This window comes from Amblyomma mixtum, chromosome 8, assembly GCF_055824585.1.
Source record: "Amblyomma mixtum isolate Tamu chromosome 8, ASM5582458v1, whole genome shotgun sequence".
NCBI classification, from domain to species: domain Eukaryota; kingdom Metazoa; phylum Arthropoda; class Arachnida; order Ixodida; family Ixodidae; genus Amblyomma; species Amblyomma mixtum.
Genome location: NC_143019.1, coordinates 17049839 through 17068001, shown reverse-complemented (window position 1 = coordinate 17068001; position 18163 = coordinate 17049839). Strand labels below are relative to the sequence as shown.

General features: G+C 48.3%; 1 protein-coding gene across 1 annotated transcript in view; it reads left to right on the top strand.

Annotated features, from left to right (window-relative positions):
• LOC149331507 (protein-cysteine N-palmitoyltransferase HHAT-like) overlaps positions 1–18163 on the top strand; it is a 43176-nt gene that overhangs the window by 12546 nt on the left and 12467 nt on the right. Inside the window, exons 3-7 of the mRNA XM_089555507.1 lie at positions 1250–1329; positions 11143–11253; positions 12879–13073; positions 14845–15084; positions 17229–17344. Coding sequence (XP_089411633.1) covers positions 1250–1329; positions 11143–11253; positions 12879–13073; positions 14845–15084; positions 17229–17344 — 742 coding nt within the window. The remainder of the gene's footprint in view (positions 1–1249; positions 1330–11142; positions 11254–12878; positions 13074–14844; positions 15085–17228; positions 17345–18163) is intronic.

The window sequence follows — 18163 nt, the reverse complement described above, 5'->3', positions numbered from 1 at the left end:
CACCGAAACGACAGAGAATTACTGCGCCATTTACTTTCCTTAAAAAGCGTTGCGTTCAAAGGGCAAGGCATCGCGCCGAACGGGTGGTGGCGTTCAATGGACTCCGTGGCAGCGCTACAACACGCTGTCGCGTTCCACTCCTAAAGGCGAAGCTTTAGCGTCATTAATTGGCAGTTAATTAATGCACCAACAAAATGTGAAGTGAACAATCGTGTAGCAGAATGCAGCACTCAGGCTTTCGCCTTTCAGCACTTTAGCCGCTAAAGTTCCTCGTAATTTTTAATGATGTTTTAGGTTTTTTCACCTGCAGAAAAGGTAAAATATAATTACGGAAAAGTATCTAGGTTCCGCAAAATGTTATGCTTCGTTCTGCGCGAATCCAGACGCAATTTTGCGAAATCGCGAAAGCGACGTCTCTACACGATTAAAAAAAATGTAGTTTTTGGATAACTAAGATCTATTTTTTTTGTATCGACACATTCGCTCATCCCGTATAAAAAATTTAACTGAACACAAAACAATTGTCATGTGATCTCGGTTACCGTTTGGTATCCATGGCTTATCGCGCGTATCCAAGAATTCGCTAGTTACAGCACGTTATAGCAATCCCTATGGCAAAAAGCTGCCGTCATGCTACAACCAACTAGCTCAAAGAAGCTCAAATACGTTTTATTTGAGCTTCTCAAAATATAGCAGCTGGCTTCTGTTGAAGGTTAGTATTGGTATGTATAGGCTTAATGCCCCGAGCGAGCGACATATTGGCTGCGAATAACACTTTAGTTTAGGGCTCCGGAAAAGTTGACCACCTGGAATGTGCTCTAAATTAGACGAATATTAGGAAGCACTAAGAGCTACGATACTTTTGTTGCGAAAGCAACACTACGCGAGTCGCCGAGCCATTTCGCGGAGCCGAGGAAAGGCCATACTGCGCATGCGCGAGTAGCAGTGACGTCACACGGCGCACAGTTGGCGCGCCGCCGCCGTACTCAGAGGTGCCGCCGCCGCGCTCGCCAGTTGCGCATGCGCAGTAGCGGCCCATAGCTAGCGTGCCGGGGCCGCCGCCGCTGCCGCGCGCTCTCCATCGCCTCTCTCTCTCTCTCTCTCTCCTCGTTGCTTTCGCAATCTTCCAGGTTTAACCAGAGCTAGACCACTGCCAAGGTGTGTTACAAAGTATATTAGTTTATTATTATTCTCCCTTCTGTGCGGGAGCAGAGACACAACCCATTGGAATTGCACTCGTCTCTTTCAGCTACAAGCCTCCCCAGGCATCTGCCATACCTCTTTAGCGTCGACATGAGACGTAGTCCGTACGGCATCGATAGGAAGTGGGTGAGATATGTTGTCTTGCTTTCGTTATCCATTTTGCGTATTTCCAGTGATAACGATGAGGGCGCTTTTCATGGCACCACTTATATGGTTGCTTATCTGCAGTGGTACAGGGGTCAATTATTTTGGATCATTATTAAGGCGAAAGCCTTTAATGCCTCATCGTTGTCGACAGAAGGTTGTCAGCAGAGGTGTCACTCTTTTTCGAGTCAGACCGGAAAAAAATCTTTGTGCACGATGAAATTCGAACCACCATCTTTCCGTTCCGCAGCCAATCGTGCTAATGGCTACGCTACTTCCTGCCAAAGCACATGTAGTTCTCCTTGTCTAGGACCCTGGAGAGTGTTTGCAGAAAGGCGTCGAATCAGACGGATGCCTCACAAACGCCCTCCAGTGTCTCCAGCATTTAAGATTCACAAACAATTGTGCACTTAATTAGCATCTTAACCACAGATTAGTGACACAAGCAGCAACACCGCGCTAAAGGCTTTCGCCTCACCGCACTTTAGGTCAACAAAGTGCCCCCTTGAATTTTTTTACGACAGACTGCGTAATTTTTAATGCGAAAGCATTATGTAGCTATGTAGCGTCAGCAAAAAGTGTCCGCAAATCTTGTTCGCACGATCACGTCGTTCTCTGAAGATTTTAAGTGAGTGAAAGTGTCATTGTGATAGTGTGTGATAAAAAATCTCTGCCTCTCCCGTAACCGAGAGTAGAGTAAGCACGAAATGTTTGCGGGCCTAATATCATCTCGGTGGACACCCGAACCGCACCGTACAGGAAGGGAGGAACGCCACCACCCGTTCAGCGCGATGCCTTGCCATTTGAACGCAAGGTTTTTTGAGGAAAGGAAATGGCGCAGTAATTCTCTGCCATCTCGGTGAACACCCGAACCTCACCGTAAAGGAAGGGAGGAACGCCACCACCCGTTCGGTGCGATGCCTTGCCCTTTGAACGCAGCGCTTCTCCCCCGGGCCCCTGTGCGCCTGCGCGGCTTTGCTTCGATGCGCGAAGCCCCTAAGAGATCACGTATGACAACGAAGTGTATCGTGGCATTTATGTGCTTTTTGCACGCGTTATTAGAAATCGGAATTTATAATTCCGTGCATTATCAAACGCACAGCGCGACTGATATCTTGATAAACATTGAGAAGGCACTGGCAGCAGTTATTTTTTGTGACTCTTTTGGAGACCAACCGGCGCTTGCATGCCGGTCGCGTAGGAGGGCTTAGAGAGTCTCGTTAAATAAAAAAGAAACATGAGTATCTGATCCCGCTTCGGCGAGCGCGGCTTCGGCCGCTTATCTGTTTTTTGAGCAGCGTCCGCTCCGGCGGACGCAGTTGTTGCTGCGACGCGCGTCTTTTCTTTGCTTTTTCTCTTTCCTCTGCTCTTTTAACTCTCCTCTATCTGCACGTGGCAGCGGTGGTGGCTTGGCTTGAGCCAGTAGCAGGCCCGTGCAAGTTCCTTTTCATCCTTCTCTTAGTCACAACAACAACAAATCTCGTTAAGTCTCGTACGGTGCCCGGATGTTCTCGGTTCAGAGCCCGGATGATGGCTCTCGGTCTCGGCGTGACGTCACCACACTGCCGACAACGGGAGCTAAAAGCATTTTATGCTTAATATTGCCGAAGGAAAACTTTGGTTGATGAGGTGTACTTAGTTAATTGCGCGTAGAAACTCGAAAAAATACACTTAGGCGTCAAAATAGCCACGGACGTCGATATAGTACATGGAAGTTTTGCTTTCGCATTGCTCCAATGCGGGTCGCCGCAGTCATCTCAAAGTTTTTTTTTACGTTTTACACTCCGGCGAGTAAGACCGTGACTTCTCAACGAATGAATGAATGAATCGGTCAGTCAGTCAATCAATCAATCAATCAATCAATCAATCAATCAATCAATCAATCAATCAATCAATCAATCAATCAATCAATCAATCAATCAATCAATCAATCAATCAATCAATCAATCAATTAATCAATCAATCAATCAATCAATCAATCAATCGGTCTTGTTTAAAACGCAAGGAACCACCGGGAATGAGTTACTACATGGAGGTTAGGTCAATAGGCACAATTTGAAATGTTGCTACTACTACTACTACTACTACTACTACTACTACTACTTCTACTACTACTACTACTACTACTACTACTACTACTACTACTACTACTACTAGTACTACTGATATTAAAGAGAAATCAATCCGCATTTTTCACAAGGACGCTGCGCACATGCGCACCTCTTCTCCTCCAGCTCCACTGGTTAGAGGAAAACCGCCTGCTCCTACTGCGCATGCGCAGTTCATGTTAGTGACAGGCGCATGCGACAGGTGGCGGCAGCTGTCACACACACACACACACACACACGCACACGCACGCACGCACACACACGCACACATACACGCACACGCGCGCACACACACACGCACTTGCCACATCGCTGGCGCAGCTTGCTCCTAGTGCAACAATGTAGCGCCCAACGTTACTAGATTAACTGATGCCACACAAGCGATTTGTCAGGATTCATAAAGTTTTTTTTTTAAAGTGTAGCTCGAATTATAGACTAACGCAGAACGTGGAATGTTCAAATTTCGCATGTGCCATGTTAGAACCGATTGGAAAACGGGGAAAAGAATGCACAAAGCGCACTGACTTTTCTAGTGCAGCTACGAGCGTTCCTAGGAATAGCATATATCGTATAGCATGACACATGCCGTTTCTATTCGCGGTACACTGAAACAAGGCAGCGTTCGTTGTTCGTGCGCAATCGTTCGTGCGCGTTGTTTGTGCGCGGGATTTATGCGCGATTTTCCACCCGGCGTGCTTCCCCCGGGCGTATGTGGACCCATTTGAACTTTTAAGGCGAAAGCCTTTAATGTCTCATCGTTGTAAGCAGCAGTTGTCGACAAAAATGTCACGCTTTTCAATTGGCCGAAACGGTCGTGACGTCACAGTGCGCCAATTTCAAACGGGGCCAATTGTACTTTGGCTACTAACCATGCAACCAATTGAAGGGATCATGTAGTGATGCTCCAAGAAAGTTTGACTGAGTTTAGTTAATTGCTTACTCAACCAATTAGTCGAATTAACCTTTCTAGTCAGACCACATAAATAAATAAAAACGAGTAAGAAATTGGCCGAGCTTGGGAATCGAACCCCGGTCTCCGGAGTGCGAGTCGAGCACGCTACCACTGCGCCATGCCAGCTTTTTTTTTTTTTCTTTATTGCCTGTCTTTGGCTCATGACATTGCACAACAAAAATACACACAACGCTATATACATACGACACTGTCGTGGTCAGCCAGCACGAGACTGGCTTCGTCAGCTTAAAATTCCCGCAACATACACAACGGCTCTAGTCTTGAGAGCCATTCGGGAGGCTCCGCAGCTGCTTTTTGGATTGCAAGAAACCAGTGCACGCTTTCCCGAAAATAAATTCGGGCCGGTCGTGCGTCTTTGTCACAATGGTAGCCTGCCATTCTGGAGCGCCATATACAGTGGAGGCCCAAGAGCATTATGAGATCAAAAGGTGCCCCATCCTCATTATCAGTGCTTAAATAGCGAATTCCGTGCGCGTCAAGTGGTAGCTCTTTCTTTATGGTCCTTTGTAACACGTCCCAAAAATAAACCCCTTCCCAGCAATGCAAAAAAACATGGTCTATTGTTTCAGGCTGTTTACAAATTAAGCAGTTCGATCCCCACGGTAAAAAGAAATCCTTTCCCTCTAGAAAGTTTTTAACTGGTAACGTCCCGGTGTGTAACTTAAAAAAGAAAGTCTTTACTCCTGGTGGCACCTGCATTTTCTTCACCCTTTTTAAAACATCCCCTCCCGGGCCTCCACTGTACAAGGCCCTGTACATGGGCTCTGGGAAAACAATATCACAAAGATCATTGTACAACTTTTTCCTTTTGCTTTTCCACAAATAATCGGTGGAAAAACGTGCCGAAAGAAACCGAACGCTTGCTACAATCTCTTTGTAGTAACCAAAAGTTCCACCAGAGAGCTCTTCTGTGGATACCACAAACTCCGGCAGCAATCGCCGCAGCTTCACTTGGCACACGGTGCGCAAGAACGGGTCTGTGACGTCGCGAAAAAACAAAAAACGGTTCACCAGCTGCCTTAAAAAGAGGTGCCCTAGCCCTAGCCCCCCGTCTTTTACCCGCCGGAACAGGTTCGTTCTGCTACAACGTTCCCATTCGGACGCCCATATGAAAACTGCAAAAATCCTGTGTAGCTTCTGAACGTTCACACGCGAGCAATGCAAAACCTGCATCACATACCAGAGTTTGCTAATAAAAAAAAGATTGCAGACTGTAGCTCTGGCGAAAATTGAAAGGTTGGTGCCTTTCCATTTCCCAGCTCGGTCACGTGCGTCTTTAGTTTGCTCTTTCCAATAGTCCTCGCTATCGCGATAAGCATCGAGCGGAACGCCCAAATACTTGCCCGGGGTCGTCGCCCACGGTACGTTGGCGAAATGGTCCGGGTGGGATGGCCACCATCCATGCCAGAGCCCAAGGCACTTCGACCAGTTAACCCCGCTACCTGTGACTTCGCTGAACGCGCGTACACACCCGACAGCTTCACTTATGCTCCCCTGATCAACCGTAAATACTGCAACGTCATCTGCATAGGCCAGCAGCTTAACTTCAGCTGCTTGTAACCTAAAGCCATTAATACTATTGTTTTCTATGATTTGGCAACAGTGGGAGCTAAGTAAAGAATCTTTAAAAATCAAAGCAATAGAAAGGGCGACATGTATCCGTTATAAGGAAAAACAAGACGAAGCTGAGCTAAGGTCACTGCTTCAAACGCTGATGAAGCAGGAATGCAAAGAGCCTGGGGAATGGATAGAAGATGTCAGGAAAACAAAACAAAAGATAGAGCTTATGGAAGAACGGCGTTATCGCGGAGCACTAGTGAGGGCAAGGGCGGAAGACACAGCTGCTGGCGAAGCGCCATCGAAACGTGCTCTTGGTCTAGAAAAAGCGCGCGCTGAAAGAAATCACATCGATAAAATAGAATGGGGGGGTATCTTATCGGCAGACACTGACCACATCAAAGAAGCCTTTAATGAATGCTACCAGAGGCTTTTTTCATCGACTCCTGTAGACGCAGTAGCCTTTACGCATCAGTTTCTTGGTGCAATGCCACGGCTTGACGAAGAAAGCAAAAAGAAAATGAAACTAACAATAACTCACAGCGAGGTAGAGCACGCGATAGATCAGTTAAACCTAGGAAAATCACCAGGACCAGATGGATTCAGTGCGGCATTTTATAAAGAATTTAAGCACGAAATTGCCCCAGTGCTGTGTACAATTTTCAATGAAGCCTATAAAATAAACGTATTGCCTCCGTCTTTTGGGACCTCCCATACAGTTCTCATACCTAAAACGGATGATATAGAGAAATTACAATTGGTTACAGCGTATCGACCCATAGCACTCACTAATGTGGACTACAAAATTTTTATGAAGGTATTGGCGCGTAGACTGCAGACAGTGATATCGGATATTGTTGGACCCCACCAGACATGTGGAATCAAAGGGCGCTCAATTTTTTCCAACATTCACAAAGCGCGGAGTGTGCTTGAAAGCTGTGATGCCATCAATGGGCGAGTAGCGATGCTTCAGATTGATCTTGAAAAGGCATTTGATTGTGTTTCTCATGAAATTTTGTTTGCCGTTTTAGACCATGTGAACGTCGGTTCAGTTATCCGTAAGGGTGTAGCCCTGGCGTATCGAAACTGCACGACGAGGCTGATTGTTAACAAGAGTCTGGGGGCCCCCATTAGCGTGCAGCGTTCGGTGCGTCAGGGCTGCCCCCTCAGCCCTCTCTTGTTTTGTATTTACATCGAAACGCTGTGCTGCGCCATGCCAGCTCGATGGTTTGGAATGAACAAAGGTGCGTCTAGTGAATAAGGTGTCTTCGTTCACTCCCATCTTCCTCCCCGACATCCCAGCCTCATGGAGAGGACAACTCAAGGCAGCTCCACTACCCAGGAATATGCACCCTGATTTTCACCAGTCAAGACGACAAGCACGAGCCGAAGCCATGAAAAGACACTACGGCGGGCGCGAGGGCGTGTTCTATGTCGATGCTGCGGGTCCCGAGCAGGGAATGACTGCCGTCGCGGTAGTGCACCAAAATACAACAGTCGACGGACTAGTACTAGCTAGCCAGGACATACTGGCTGCGGAAGAAGTGGCGATTGCTCTAGCTGCAACACACACTAGCTCAATATACATTCTCACAGATTCACAGACAGCGTATCGCAATTACCTCAGGGGCAGGGTCGCACCGCTAGCAGCTAAAATCCTCCGTGGCTACCAACCCACACACAAACACAATATGGGTACCAGGTCACCAGGGCATCCCAGGGAACGAGAGCGCACATGCCTCAGCCCGAGCATTTCTCCCCCGGGCACCCAGTGCGGATGCCGTGGAACCTCCTACCCCACTACTAACTTACAATGGCATACTTCAGCACTTAAGATTATCCCGTCGGGTCTACCCTCCGCCGGCTAAGACACTAGATAAAGGGGAGGAACAACACCTCCGAAAGCTACAGACCAACACTTACAACAACCCACGAAGACTACATGCCATAGACCCGGAGTCATTTTTATTTTATTTATTTATTTAATACTGCAGAGTCGCTCGACTCCAAGCAGGCAATTTGACTCACAATGCAAATTCTGCGGGGAGAAGGCGGACCTGTACCATATGGTATGGGCCTGGCAACGAAATCAGGCGATCACTGTTAATAACCAGCCAATGCAGGAGGGGTGGGAGGCAGCTCTGTCCAGCTCGGACGAAAAGAGTCAAAAGCAACTCATCGAAAGAGCCCGGACAGCAGCCTACGCCAATGGGGTTCCCGACTGAGAGCTCCAACCACCGCTACAACCTCCTAAACCATTTCATTAAAATATTTTCACCACCACCCATCTTCCTCCCTTCCCGAGGTTTAGGTGTCCACCGAGATAAGAGAGACAGATACACTTCATTTCCTCAAAAACCAATTTACCAACGAGTAAGGCGTATTTGTCCGCGTTTCAGATTGGTCCAAATTGTCGTGACGCCACCGCGCGCTAATTTTGACGGGTATCCACCGAAATATGTGAGACAGTTACTGCGCAACTTCCTTTTCTCAAATACAATTTCCGACTAGTGTCTACTGAGATATGTGAGACAGTTAATGCGTAATTTCCTTTCCTCAAATACAATTTTCATTTTCTTCATTACGGCCCCTCTTTCTTCTTTCACTCACCCTTCCTTCCTTCTTGTACGGTGCGGCTCAGGTGTCCACCGAGATGACAGAGAATTACAGTCCCATTTCCTTTCCACAAAAACCGTTGCGTTCAAAGGGCAACGCATCGCGCCGAACGGGTGGCGGCGTTCCTTGGACTCCGTGGCAGCGCTACAACACGCTGTCGCGTTCCACTCCTAAAGGCGAAGCTTAAGCGTCATTAATTGGCAGTTAATTAACGGTTGGTTGGTTTATGGGGTTTAACGTCCCAAAGCGACTAAGGCTATGAGAGACGCCGTAGTGGAGGGCTCCGGAAATTTCGACCACCTGGGGTTCTTTAACGTGCACTGACATCGCACAGTACACGGGCCTCGAATTTCTCCTCCAAAGAAATTCAGTCGCCGCGGCCGGGATCGAACCCAACAAAATGTGCAGTGAACAATCGCGTAGCAGAATGCAACTCTCAGGCTTTCGCCTTTCACTACTTTAGCCGCTAAAGTTCCTCGTAATTTTTTTGGACGCTTTGTGTTTTTGAGCACTTGCGTTCCCAGTGAGTGTGCGTGCACCAGGCGACATCGGTCGCCGTAATGTATCTTTGTTTTTGTAGAGGGACGGATGTCCCTTTTTTGATCGAGGGTCCAATAAGCTTCTCTTAATTCTGTTATTTCACCTTGGTGGGGAAGTTTTCTTGCAACTTCGTAGGGTGTGAAGGGCACGGTTGTAATACATTGTAATGCATAATCACCGCCCAGCTATCCTTAACGCACTACAATGTATTGCAACCGTGCCCTTCACACCCTACGAAGTTGCAAGAAAACTTCCCCACCAAGGTGAAATAACAGAATTAAGAGAAGCTTATTGGACCCTCGATCAAAAAAGGAACATCCGTCCCTCTACAAAAACAAAGATACATTACGGCGACCGATGCATAATCACCCCCCAGCTATCCTTAACGCACGCCGCCGCGGTGGCTCAGCGGTTATGGTGCTCGGCTGCTGACCCGAAAGACGCGGGTTCGATCCCGGCCGCGGCGGCTGGAATTTCTTTGGAGGAGAAATTCTAGAGGCCCGTGTACTGTGCGATGTCAGTGCACGTTAAAGAACCCCAGGTGGTCGAAATTTCCGGAGCCCTCCACTACGGCGTCTCTCATAGCCTTAGTCGCTTTGGGACGTTAAACCCCATAAACCAAACCAACCAAACCCTATCCTTAACGCACGGGGGGCTTAGTGTAGTACGTAAAAAAAAAGCTGAAAAAAATTGCCTGTGGTTTAGCTAAGAGAGAGAGAGAGAGGAAAACTTTATTTGAAGAGGAATTAGGGGCACGCCCCAGGGTCCCCGCACGACCCCACTGCACTCACGTGTTTATGTTCCGAAGGTTAAGCCTGGATATCTCGAAGCGAAAAGCTGCGGTGAGGCGGAGGAGGAGCCGCGCGTGCAGTGAATACGGTGCTGTCTTAGAAGGTTGCTTCAGAGACATGTACTGTGGTGTGCATTCCTTACGGGTGTACACCAAGATATGAGAGACAGGTATTTGCTTTCCTTAAAACCAATTTTCATTTCATTTCATTTCACCGAGATATGAGAGAGACAGGCGTCGTTTGCTTTTCTTAAAACCAATTTTCTTTTCATTTTCCTTCCCTTACGGCGCGGTTCGGGTGTTCACCGAGATATGAGTTTCCTGGCGCACTGTCTGTTGCTTCGTGTTCTCCTTCCATGGCGAGTGTCTGCGCCTGTTCTAGGTTGGTTGGTTGTAACTGAGAGAAGGATGAAAAGGAAAGTGCACGGGCCTGCCGACTGGCTCAAGCCGAGCCACCACCGCTGCCACGAGCAGATAGAGGAGAGTTCAAGGGTAAGAGGAAAGAAAGAAAAGAAAAGGAAAGACGCGCGTCGCAACAACCGCGTCCGCCGAAGCGGACGCTGGCTGAAAAAACAGATAAACTGCCGTAGCCTACAATGGGCAAGCGCGCCTTATATACCCCTCCTTTCAAAAGTGCACTGCGCACCAACGTTTAGTAACGTTGTAGCGCCTGCGTCTCTCACGAGCGTTTGTTTTCAGCCAGTAGCAGACGAATTTTCGCCACTCCCCAGAGGGCGCAATCTTGTGAAAAAGGTAGGGTGTCTCGATGCCAGCGCCGCCGTGGTACATCGAGCCACCCTAGAAAAAGGCGGGTTGCGCTGCTTCCTCACGCTCACCATTTAGGAACCAAGATAAAATGTCGCCTCCAGTTTGGTGACGAAGCGCGGCTACGGCCGCTTATCTGTTGTTTTTTTTTAAGCCAGCGTCCGCTTCGGCGGACGCGGTTGTTGCTGCGACGCGCGTCTTTTCTTTCCCTTTTCTCTTTCCTCTGATCTTTTAACTCTCCTCTATCTGCACGTGGCAGCGGTGGATGCTCGGCTGGAGCCAGTAGGCAGGCCCGTGCAATTTCCTTTTCATCCTTCTCTCAGTCACAACAACACAACAACAACACAACACAGTGTGATATGCTCGAAGACATGAGTGAGACTGACTTGCTTGAGCATGGTTGATTGCGAACCGTACTGCATATCACGTCTACTGCCCGACCACAGGACCTTTCGGACCAGGAGTGGAGAGAAGGACGGCTGTTCATGGTGAAGGCCTGGCCCTGGCTGCTTCTGCACGCCGTCGTCGGCCGGCTACTCGGTCACGCCGTGCCGTCGGTGAGGCCTGGGCTCCGTTGCACTCCTCGTTTGCCCTCAACCGCTGTCGTCAGACTTAAACGCGAGAGCGTTATAGGTCCCGTTATTCAGAAAATCCGGTGTCGGTGTTGTCGGCGTCGACGCTGTGAGAAAAAATCACGAGCTGGACTCGGGCAGGCGGTCTCCACAGGCGGGAGGGGACCTAGGTCACGTGACCTTGTGGCGTCATCAAAACCTTCCCACGAGATAGTGAGCAAGCTGCCAACCGTGGCATGTGCCATTTAAATTAATGGTTGGTCGCTCGGGAAGAGCAATCTGGGTCGCACAAGGCCCACCGCTGGCAGCACCTACCATCGCAGGACAGTGGCGCATCTTTTAACCGCGGCGCCACTGCGCCAGGAGTGGTATCAGGACTCGCAGAAATCTATGAGTAATGTAAAGTAGAGAATGACCTTCTGCATACATGGGAACTAACCAACTACGCTATCGCTTCATACCCTTAAGGCGGAGCTTAAGTGTGCCCTCCCATTTTTTCCGTCCATGGACAACGTTTGGTATCGTTCGCGGCGTACAATGCAGTATCACTCATAGCGTCATGAAACTGAAACGCTCCCATTGGATGGCTTACGGGGTGATGGGGCGGAGATTGCGCAGTGCAGCTCAGAGCAAGTGGCGTTCAGCGGATTAGAAAAACGCTCTTGTTGTAACCGGGATACACAATTTTCAAGATGGCGGCCACTATTTCGCCAATGCAAGCGGGCCTCCATCACCCCCTACTTCACGAAGACATGGTGGCGCTGATGTCGGCAGCATGCCTACTAGTACATGTCGACATGTATCCTTACACAGTAGAATCCTCCTCACGACGCGGCTCGCAGTCGAAAGGTGAGGATGCGGAAAAGTCAAGGGTCAAGCCGAGGGTGGTGGTGGAACCGTCACAGTGCATTACGAATTCTGAAAATAAAGCCGCAATACAATGTGGAAGCAAATATGGAAGCACGAAGCGCAAATAGCTAGCGCTGATCATTGGCATAACACAGCTGCGAGCGCAATTCATTTGTCTGGCATGGTTCCCCTGATGGCCTGCCCGTTCTCTGTAATTGGACACAAGGTAAGCGACTTTAATATTAAAGTTTAGCTTGTTCCCAGGCTCATTTTCATGTGCTGCGTCTGTTTCATCGTCTTTTATTAAAAATGTACTCTTTGGCGTTCTCTACAGCCCCTCGTGTGTGGAGAGACGGAGAGAAACCCTTTAATGAAAAAGCGTACAATTTAGCCGACGTTTAAAAGTCGCTGGCATGCTAATCTGCGTGGGGAAGGGAATTTGGGTGATAAAGACAGAAGGAGGGCGGCGCAGAAAAGGTAAAATAAAAGAAAAATAGGAGAAGATAAATTGCAGGCATGAAATGCTTACTAACGTGATGTAACATAATGATATAACATGAAATGACGAAGTGCATATCCGACAAATGGGCTAACAAAGTTCACACCGTGAAGAATGGATGAGGATGCAGAAACCAGCATGGGGATGTTTAATTTACTTGGACGCCACAGAAATCACGATATGTGACTAAAGATCAAGAACGCATAGGAACGGGCGTCTTGAATGCGCAGTACTTACTGAAATATTTGCTATTAACTTGCAGCTGGTACCTCACTACCACGCCGCCTACTCTTTACTATTCGTGTCCCTGGTGTTGGGCTTGCCGAGTGCGGCCTTTTTCCTCTTCGAGCACGCCGTCTTCTTCGCACTGGCCTGGTTGAGACTGCCCGTGCTCACTTACGTGGCCGCCTTCCTCATGGTGTCGCACTTCGACCTGTTCGGGCACGACTTCTTCATAGTGAGTACACTAGAGAGCCATTTCCTCTGGGGTGTATTTGAGTGCCTTCCAGCGTACTAAGGAGGTGTCGGTTTTTGCCTCCTAAATGGACAGATAATCTTCGCAAGGAGTCGTTCAACAGCAACATAGTGCCTACAATATAACAATGCGTTGTAGGCAACATAGCTGTGTACGAGTACACGCGACAGTCACTTCCGTAAGTGCTGCAACTGTAAGGCAAGGTACCGTAGTTCAAGACGCTTCAGGAGGAAGTCACACGAGACCCGTGTAGTACCGGTTATGTAGTTGATTCAAATGTAAAGGTTGCGTACGCTTCGTTTTAGACAGGCCAGATGTGAAATAGGATGCCTCCTCTTGCTGTCACTTTTATCGTCTGCAAGACATTGGACAAACTTTAAATGACTGCACTTTTCACCTTCTCATGAACGGATCGAAAGTACCTTCATTAGGTGGCCTTCGGATGAAGTAGTTCATGCAACAATCATTGAAGTGGACGGTCACAGCGTACAACTTCTTGCTCGTGTCGGTACTGGGCTCGATCTTGCTCTAAGTTCGTAAAATCAATCAATCAACCAATCAATCAACCAACCAACCAACCAATCAATCAATCAATCAATCAATCAATCAATCAATCAATCAATCAATCAATCAATCAATCAATCAATCAATCAATCAATCAATCAATCAATCAATCAATAATTGCCGTACCGCATCACTTGTAGCAATAGCAGCAGCGATGGCGTAGAGGTAGAGCATCCGCCTCGCGTGCAAGAGGACCGTGGTTCGAAACACGGTGGCACGCAATTCTCCACCGGGTTAAAAAAAAAAAAACTCCGCGTGTCGATGGAATTGCATAACCAGGCCAGGGGTGAGAGGCCTGATCTCGGTGCCCAGAACCGACAACGCACTCCCTCACCAGAACAGGAATTGGTTATCCTGGTGTAGTAGTACTTGGCCAGCACCTCCTATATATGAACAAAGCAGTTAACTCTCGGCCATAATCGATGCTTCTTAAGGGTAACTTACTGGATTCCAAGGGGAGCTTAGCAGGGGGCGGCAGAAAGTTAGGTGGGCGGATGAGATGAAGTTTGCGTGGATAGGGTGGTGGTGAAAAACAGGGACAGGAGGTATGTTTGGATCAGCCCGTAAGAGTCCGATCCTTACAAGCACTAGGTGGAGGTCCCTCTCACCGGGCTGTTTTCTCCTCCCCACCCGATCAGGAACGCAATTTTAATCCGGTCTATACCTTCGAAGATGTTACAACCTACTATCAAAATAGTCATCGCCCTTACCCTCGCCCATGTAAAGGCCAGAAGAAGGCGGACGAGCGGCTCCTTCTCCGCCTTCTCACCAATACTTTGCTGTGCCCGGCAACACAAAAACATTTTGACCCCTCCTTTAGCGGCAGTGCCTTCGGACACCTATCACATGGTGAGGGCCTGCCCCTCCAACCCGGCCATTCCCCCCATCCCCAACCCAACCCGGGAGGACTGGGAGGCGACCCTGCTCGGCTGCCACGACTTACTGGTCCAACAAGCCTTTGTCGGACGCGCTCGGGCCGCGGCCACCGCCATTGGGGTCCCATACTAGGGACCTCCACCTAGTGCTTGCGGGGATAGGGTAGCCGCAGCTGGCGCAGGACAGTGTTAATTTGTGAGAAATGGTAGAGGCCTTTGTGCTGCAGTGGGCTTAGTCAGGCTGACGATGATGAGCGCATCACTGAGTGCATTTTTTCCGAGATCACTATGCCTGCCTTTGCGGCTGTTCACAGATAGTGTTGAAAAGGAACGGCCACAACTCGTACTTCGTCACCGTGGTCGCCTTCTACTGGACGGTGCTGCGCTGTCTCAGTTTCTGCATGGACTGCAACTCTTGTAGCGATGACAAGATGGCCGCCAACCGGAGAAGGCTGCGACGCTTGCCCAGCTACTGGAAGACGCTCTCTTACACGGTCTACTTGCCTCCTCTGTTCCTGGGTCCGGTGCAGACTTACGAGGACTTCCTCTCCTCGGTGCGACGTTTTATCTTCTTGCACAGCTGCGCGATAACTGATCGTCCCAAAGCGACTCAGGCTAACTGATCGAAACGGGTTTATGGGGAGTTTAAGGTCCCAAAGCGATTCAGGTTATGAGGGACGCCGTAGTGGATGGCTCCGTAAATTTCGCCCACCTGGGGTTCTTTAACGTGCACTGACATCGCACAGTACACGGGCCTCTAGAATTTCGCCTCCATCGAAATTCAACCGCCACACCTGGGATCGAACCCGCATCTTTCGGGTCAGCAGACAAGCGCCGTAACCACTGAGCCACCGCAGCGGTCTTGCAAGTATAAACGTCGTTAAAAGAATTATCCAGGCTATAAAACCGTTTTTAACATTTATCCTGCAAGGAAACGTCGTTGGATAAATTTTAGAAACTGTTTTATAGTCTGGTAAATCCGCCAACGCACATGGCTGAATAATTATTTTAACCATGAAAGGGAGGAGGAATTGGAAGAGGGCGTCACGTGACAGTCTCGATACCTTGTTACCGGAAATGAAGTTGATAATGTTGTTTCAAAAGTTGCCCATGTGGCATCAAAGGGCGCCACCCTTGCATGTCGCGTAAGAAGACGAAGAGCCGCACGTCGTGCTTCCCACGCCTAGGCTTCAGTCTTCTTCTTCTTCATATGGTGAAGAAGAAGAAGACTGAAGCCTATGCGTGGGAAGCACGTGGCGAGAGCCGAATTTAGAGTGCGCCCCAAAGGAACGACATGAGCAGATATTGGTTGATGGAGGCTGGATATACTGCAAGAAATGAAACGCGAACAGGGAAAATGAATAGCGGACTGCAAAATACGCAGCTCGTAGCCAGGGGAAGCTCATTACTTGCTCTTACTATTTTAATTTCAAAGGCGCGAAGACTCTTCTTCAGGAGTGTTATTCAACCTCGCTTGTATTTCCAATCGAGGAGCTAATATGTTGGTGTTATTGTGCTGAAACTTCACTTTTCTTGTTCACGTTTCAGTCGTTGCTGATAGTACTGCATAGCATGTTTCCTTCCTTTATGATGCTAAGCAAACGCACTGACAGCTGCTTGTCCTTCTAAATGGAACGCCGTCGTATTCTTGTGGTTTTTATTTTTGGTGTTTATTTAGAAAGGGTAAGGTGTGTGACACACAGGGGAATCATTGAAGGAACGCGCACCGACCGGTGGCAGGCTTAGGGAACACTATTCTTTAAACACGTTTGTGCCCGAAGAACGCGTATGCTTATAATGGGTACAGCACAGACATTCACGTTTAATGGCCAAGCAACCCCACATGTCTATATGAAATTTCGACTACCCTTGCTCACAGTGCTTGGCTGGTTGGTTTTGTTAAAGATTGGAAATGGCGCACTATCTGTCTCACATATCTCGGCGGACACCTGAACCGCGCCGTAAGGGAAGGGAGGAAGATGGGAGTGAAAGAAGAAAGAGGAGAGAAAGAGGTGACGTAGAGGAGGGCTTTGGAATAATTTCGACCACCTGGGGATCTTTAACATGCACTGAAATCGCACAGCACACGGGCGCCTTTTGCGTTTCGCCTCCTGAACCCGGGTGCTCCGGCTCAGTAGACGAGCACCCTAACCACTGAGCCACCACGGCGGGTTGCTTACGGCGAAAAGCTTCATTTTTGATGAAAGCTCCTTTGCGAATGGAATGCGGTACCCTATCGATAGAGTCCAACTTACAATTGTCCTCAGTGTCCGCTAAAGCGATCTTTCGCGTACTCGAGTTTCTATGAAAATTTTGTAGGAGGTTATTTATTTATTTATTGATACCTTAAAGGCCCCTTTACGGGATATTGCATGAGGGGTGAGCGTGGAGTACGGCAGCACAGGTGATCTTACAGGATATTTTCAATGGCGGTCTTGAATTGATGATGGTCTGTTGACAAGGTGATGTGCGCGGGAAGTTCTCTCCAGTCTTGCGCTGTTCGTAGGAAAAATGATTTCTGAAATGATGTTGTAGTATGCTGTTGTAGATTACATTTGCCTTTTTATATTTGTTATTTACATTATACTATTCTTAGAATTGAAAAGAGGTTAATGTAGCTGTGCTGTTCCATCAAGTTCAATGGCTACTGGAAAGGGTGGATACACTGCATGCACTCTTCTGGCGTATCGATTCGCAGACGGAGAAACCGAAGCCAGCGTTTACGCTGCGGGAGTTCATAGCCTGCGTGGCTGGACTTCTGCGGACCGGGGCTCATTTCCTTCTCATGGACCTGATGTGCCACTACTTCTACAGGTAAGTCGGAGAGAAGAAAGACGACAGAACCATTTCCCTTTAGCCAAACACAAAGTCTTATATGGTCGGATACAACTTAAGTCTGCACTGAAGCTCTGCCCACATTCAGGACCGCCGCACAGAATTACTCCGCGAAAAAAAAGTAGTCCGTTGTTAAAGCTGCTCTTGTCGCCTAAACAAGAAGCTAATCGCAAGGAAAAAAAAGTTATAAGCTCTAGAATATTGATACCTGACTTGTTTGATAAAGTCAAACAGTAGAAAGCTCATTTCATTTACTGTTGTGATTAGCTAGCGGAGTAATACAGCACGCTGCGGACCGTGCATGGCCCGTTGTTAACAGCTGCTGTTTTTTTACGTTGTATCCTAGTATAGTATTTTGGAACTCTGTTTTTTAGTTACAACAGCATTTTATAGGTAAGTTCTGCACGAATTCTGTAGGGTTCATGCAAGTTTTGGGATCACGAATGAGACAGTTCTCTTGCGACGAGGGCAGACGCGCTAGAAAATGCGGTTGCTGTATGACAAGAATTCCGATAGTTGGTAGAGGAGGACATATTTTTGGTCGCCGTTCAGGGCATACACCGTCTTCAGTTGCAATTGAGCAATGGCTAGATCGCACCAACAAAGGAAGAAAAAATTATGTTCATGTTATTATGGCTTTAAGTATAGGCGTAAATTGCTTGCTGCGCGGAGCAATGTTCAGCATAAACATAAACTGATGGCGACCGTATCATGAAGAAACTGCAGGTATGTGGTGCTTGAGCCCAGCCTTTTAAATCCATATAGGCAGCAGTCATACAATACGCCGTGTGCGTAATG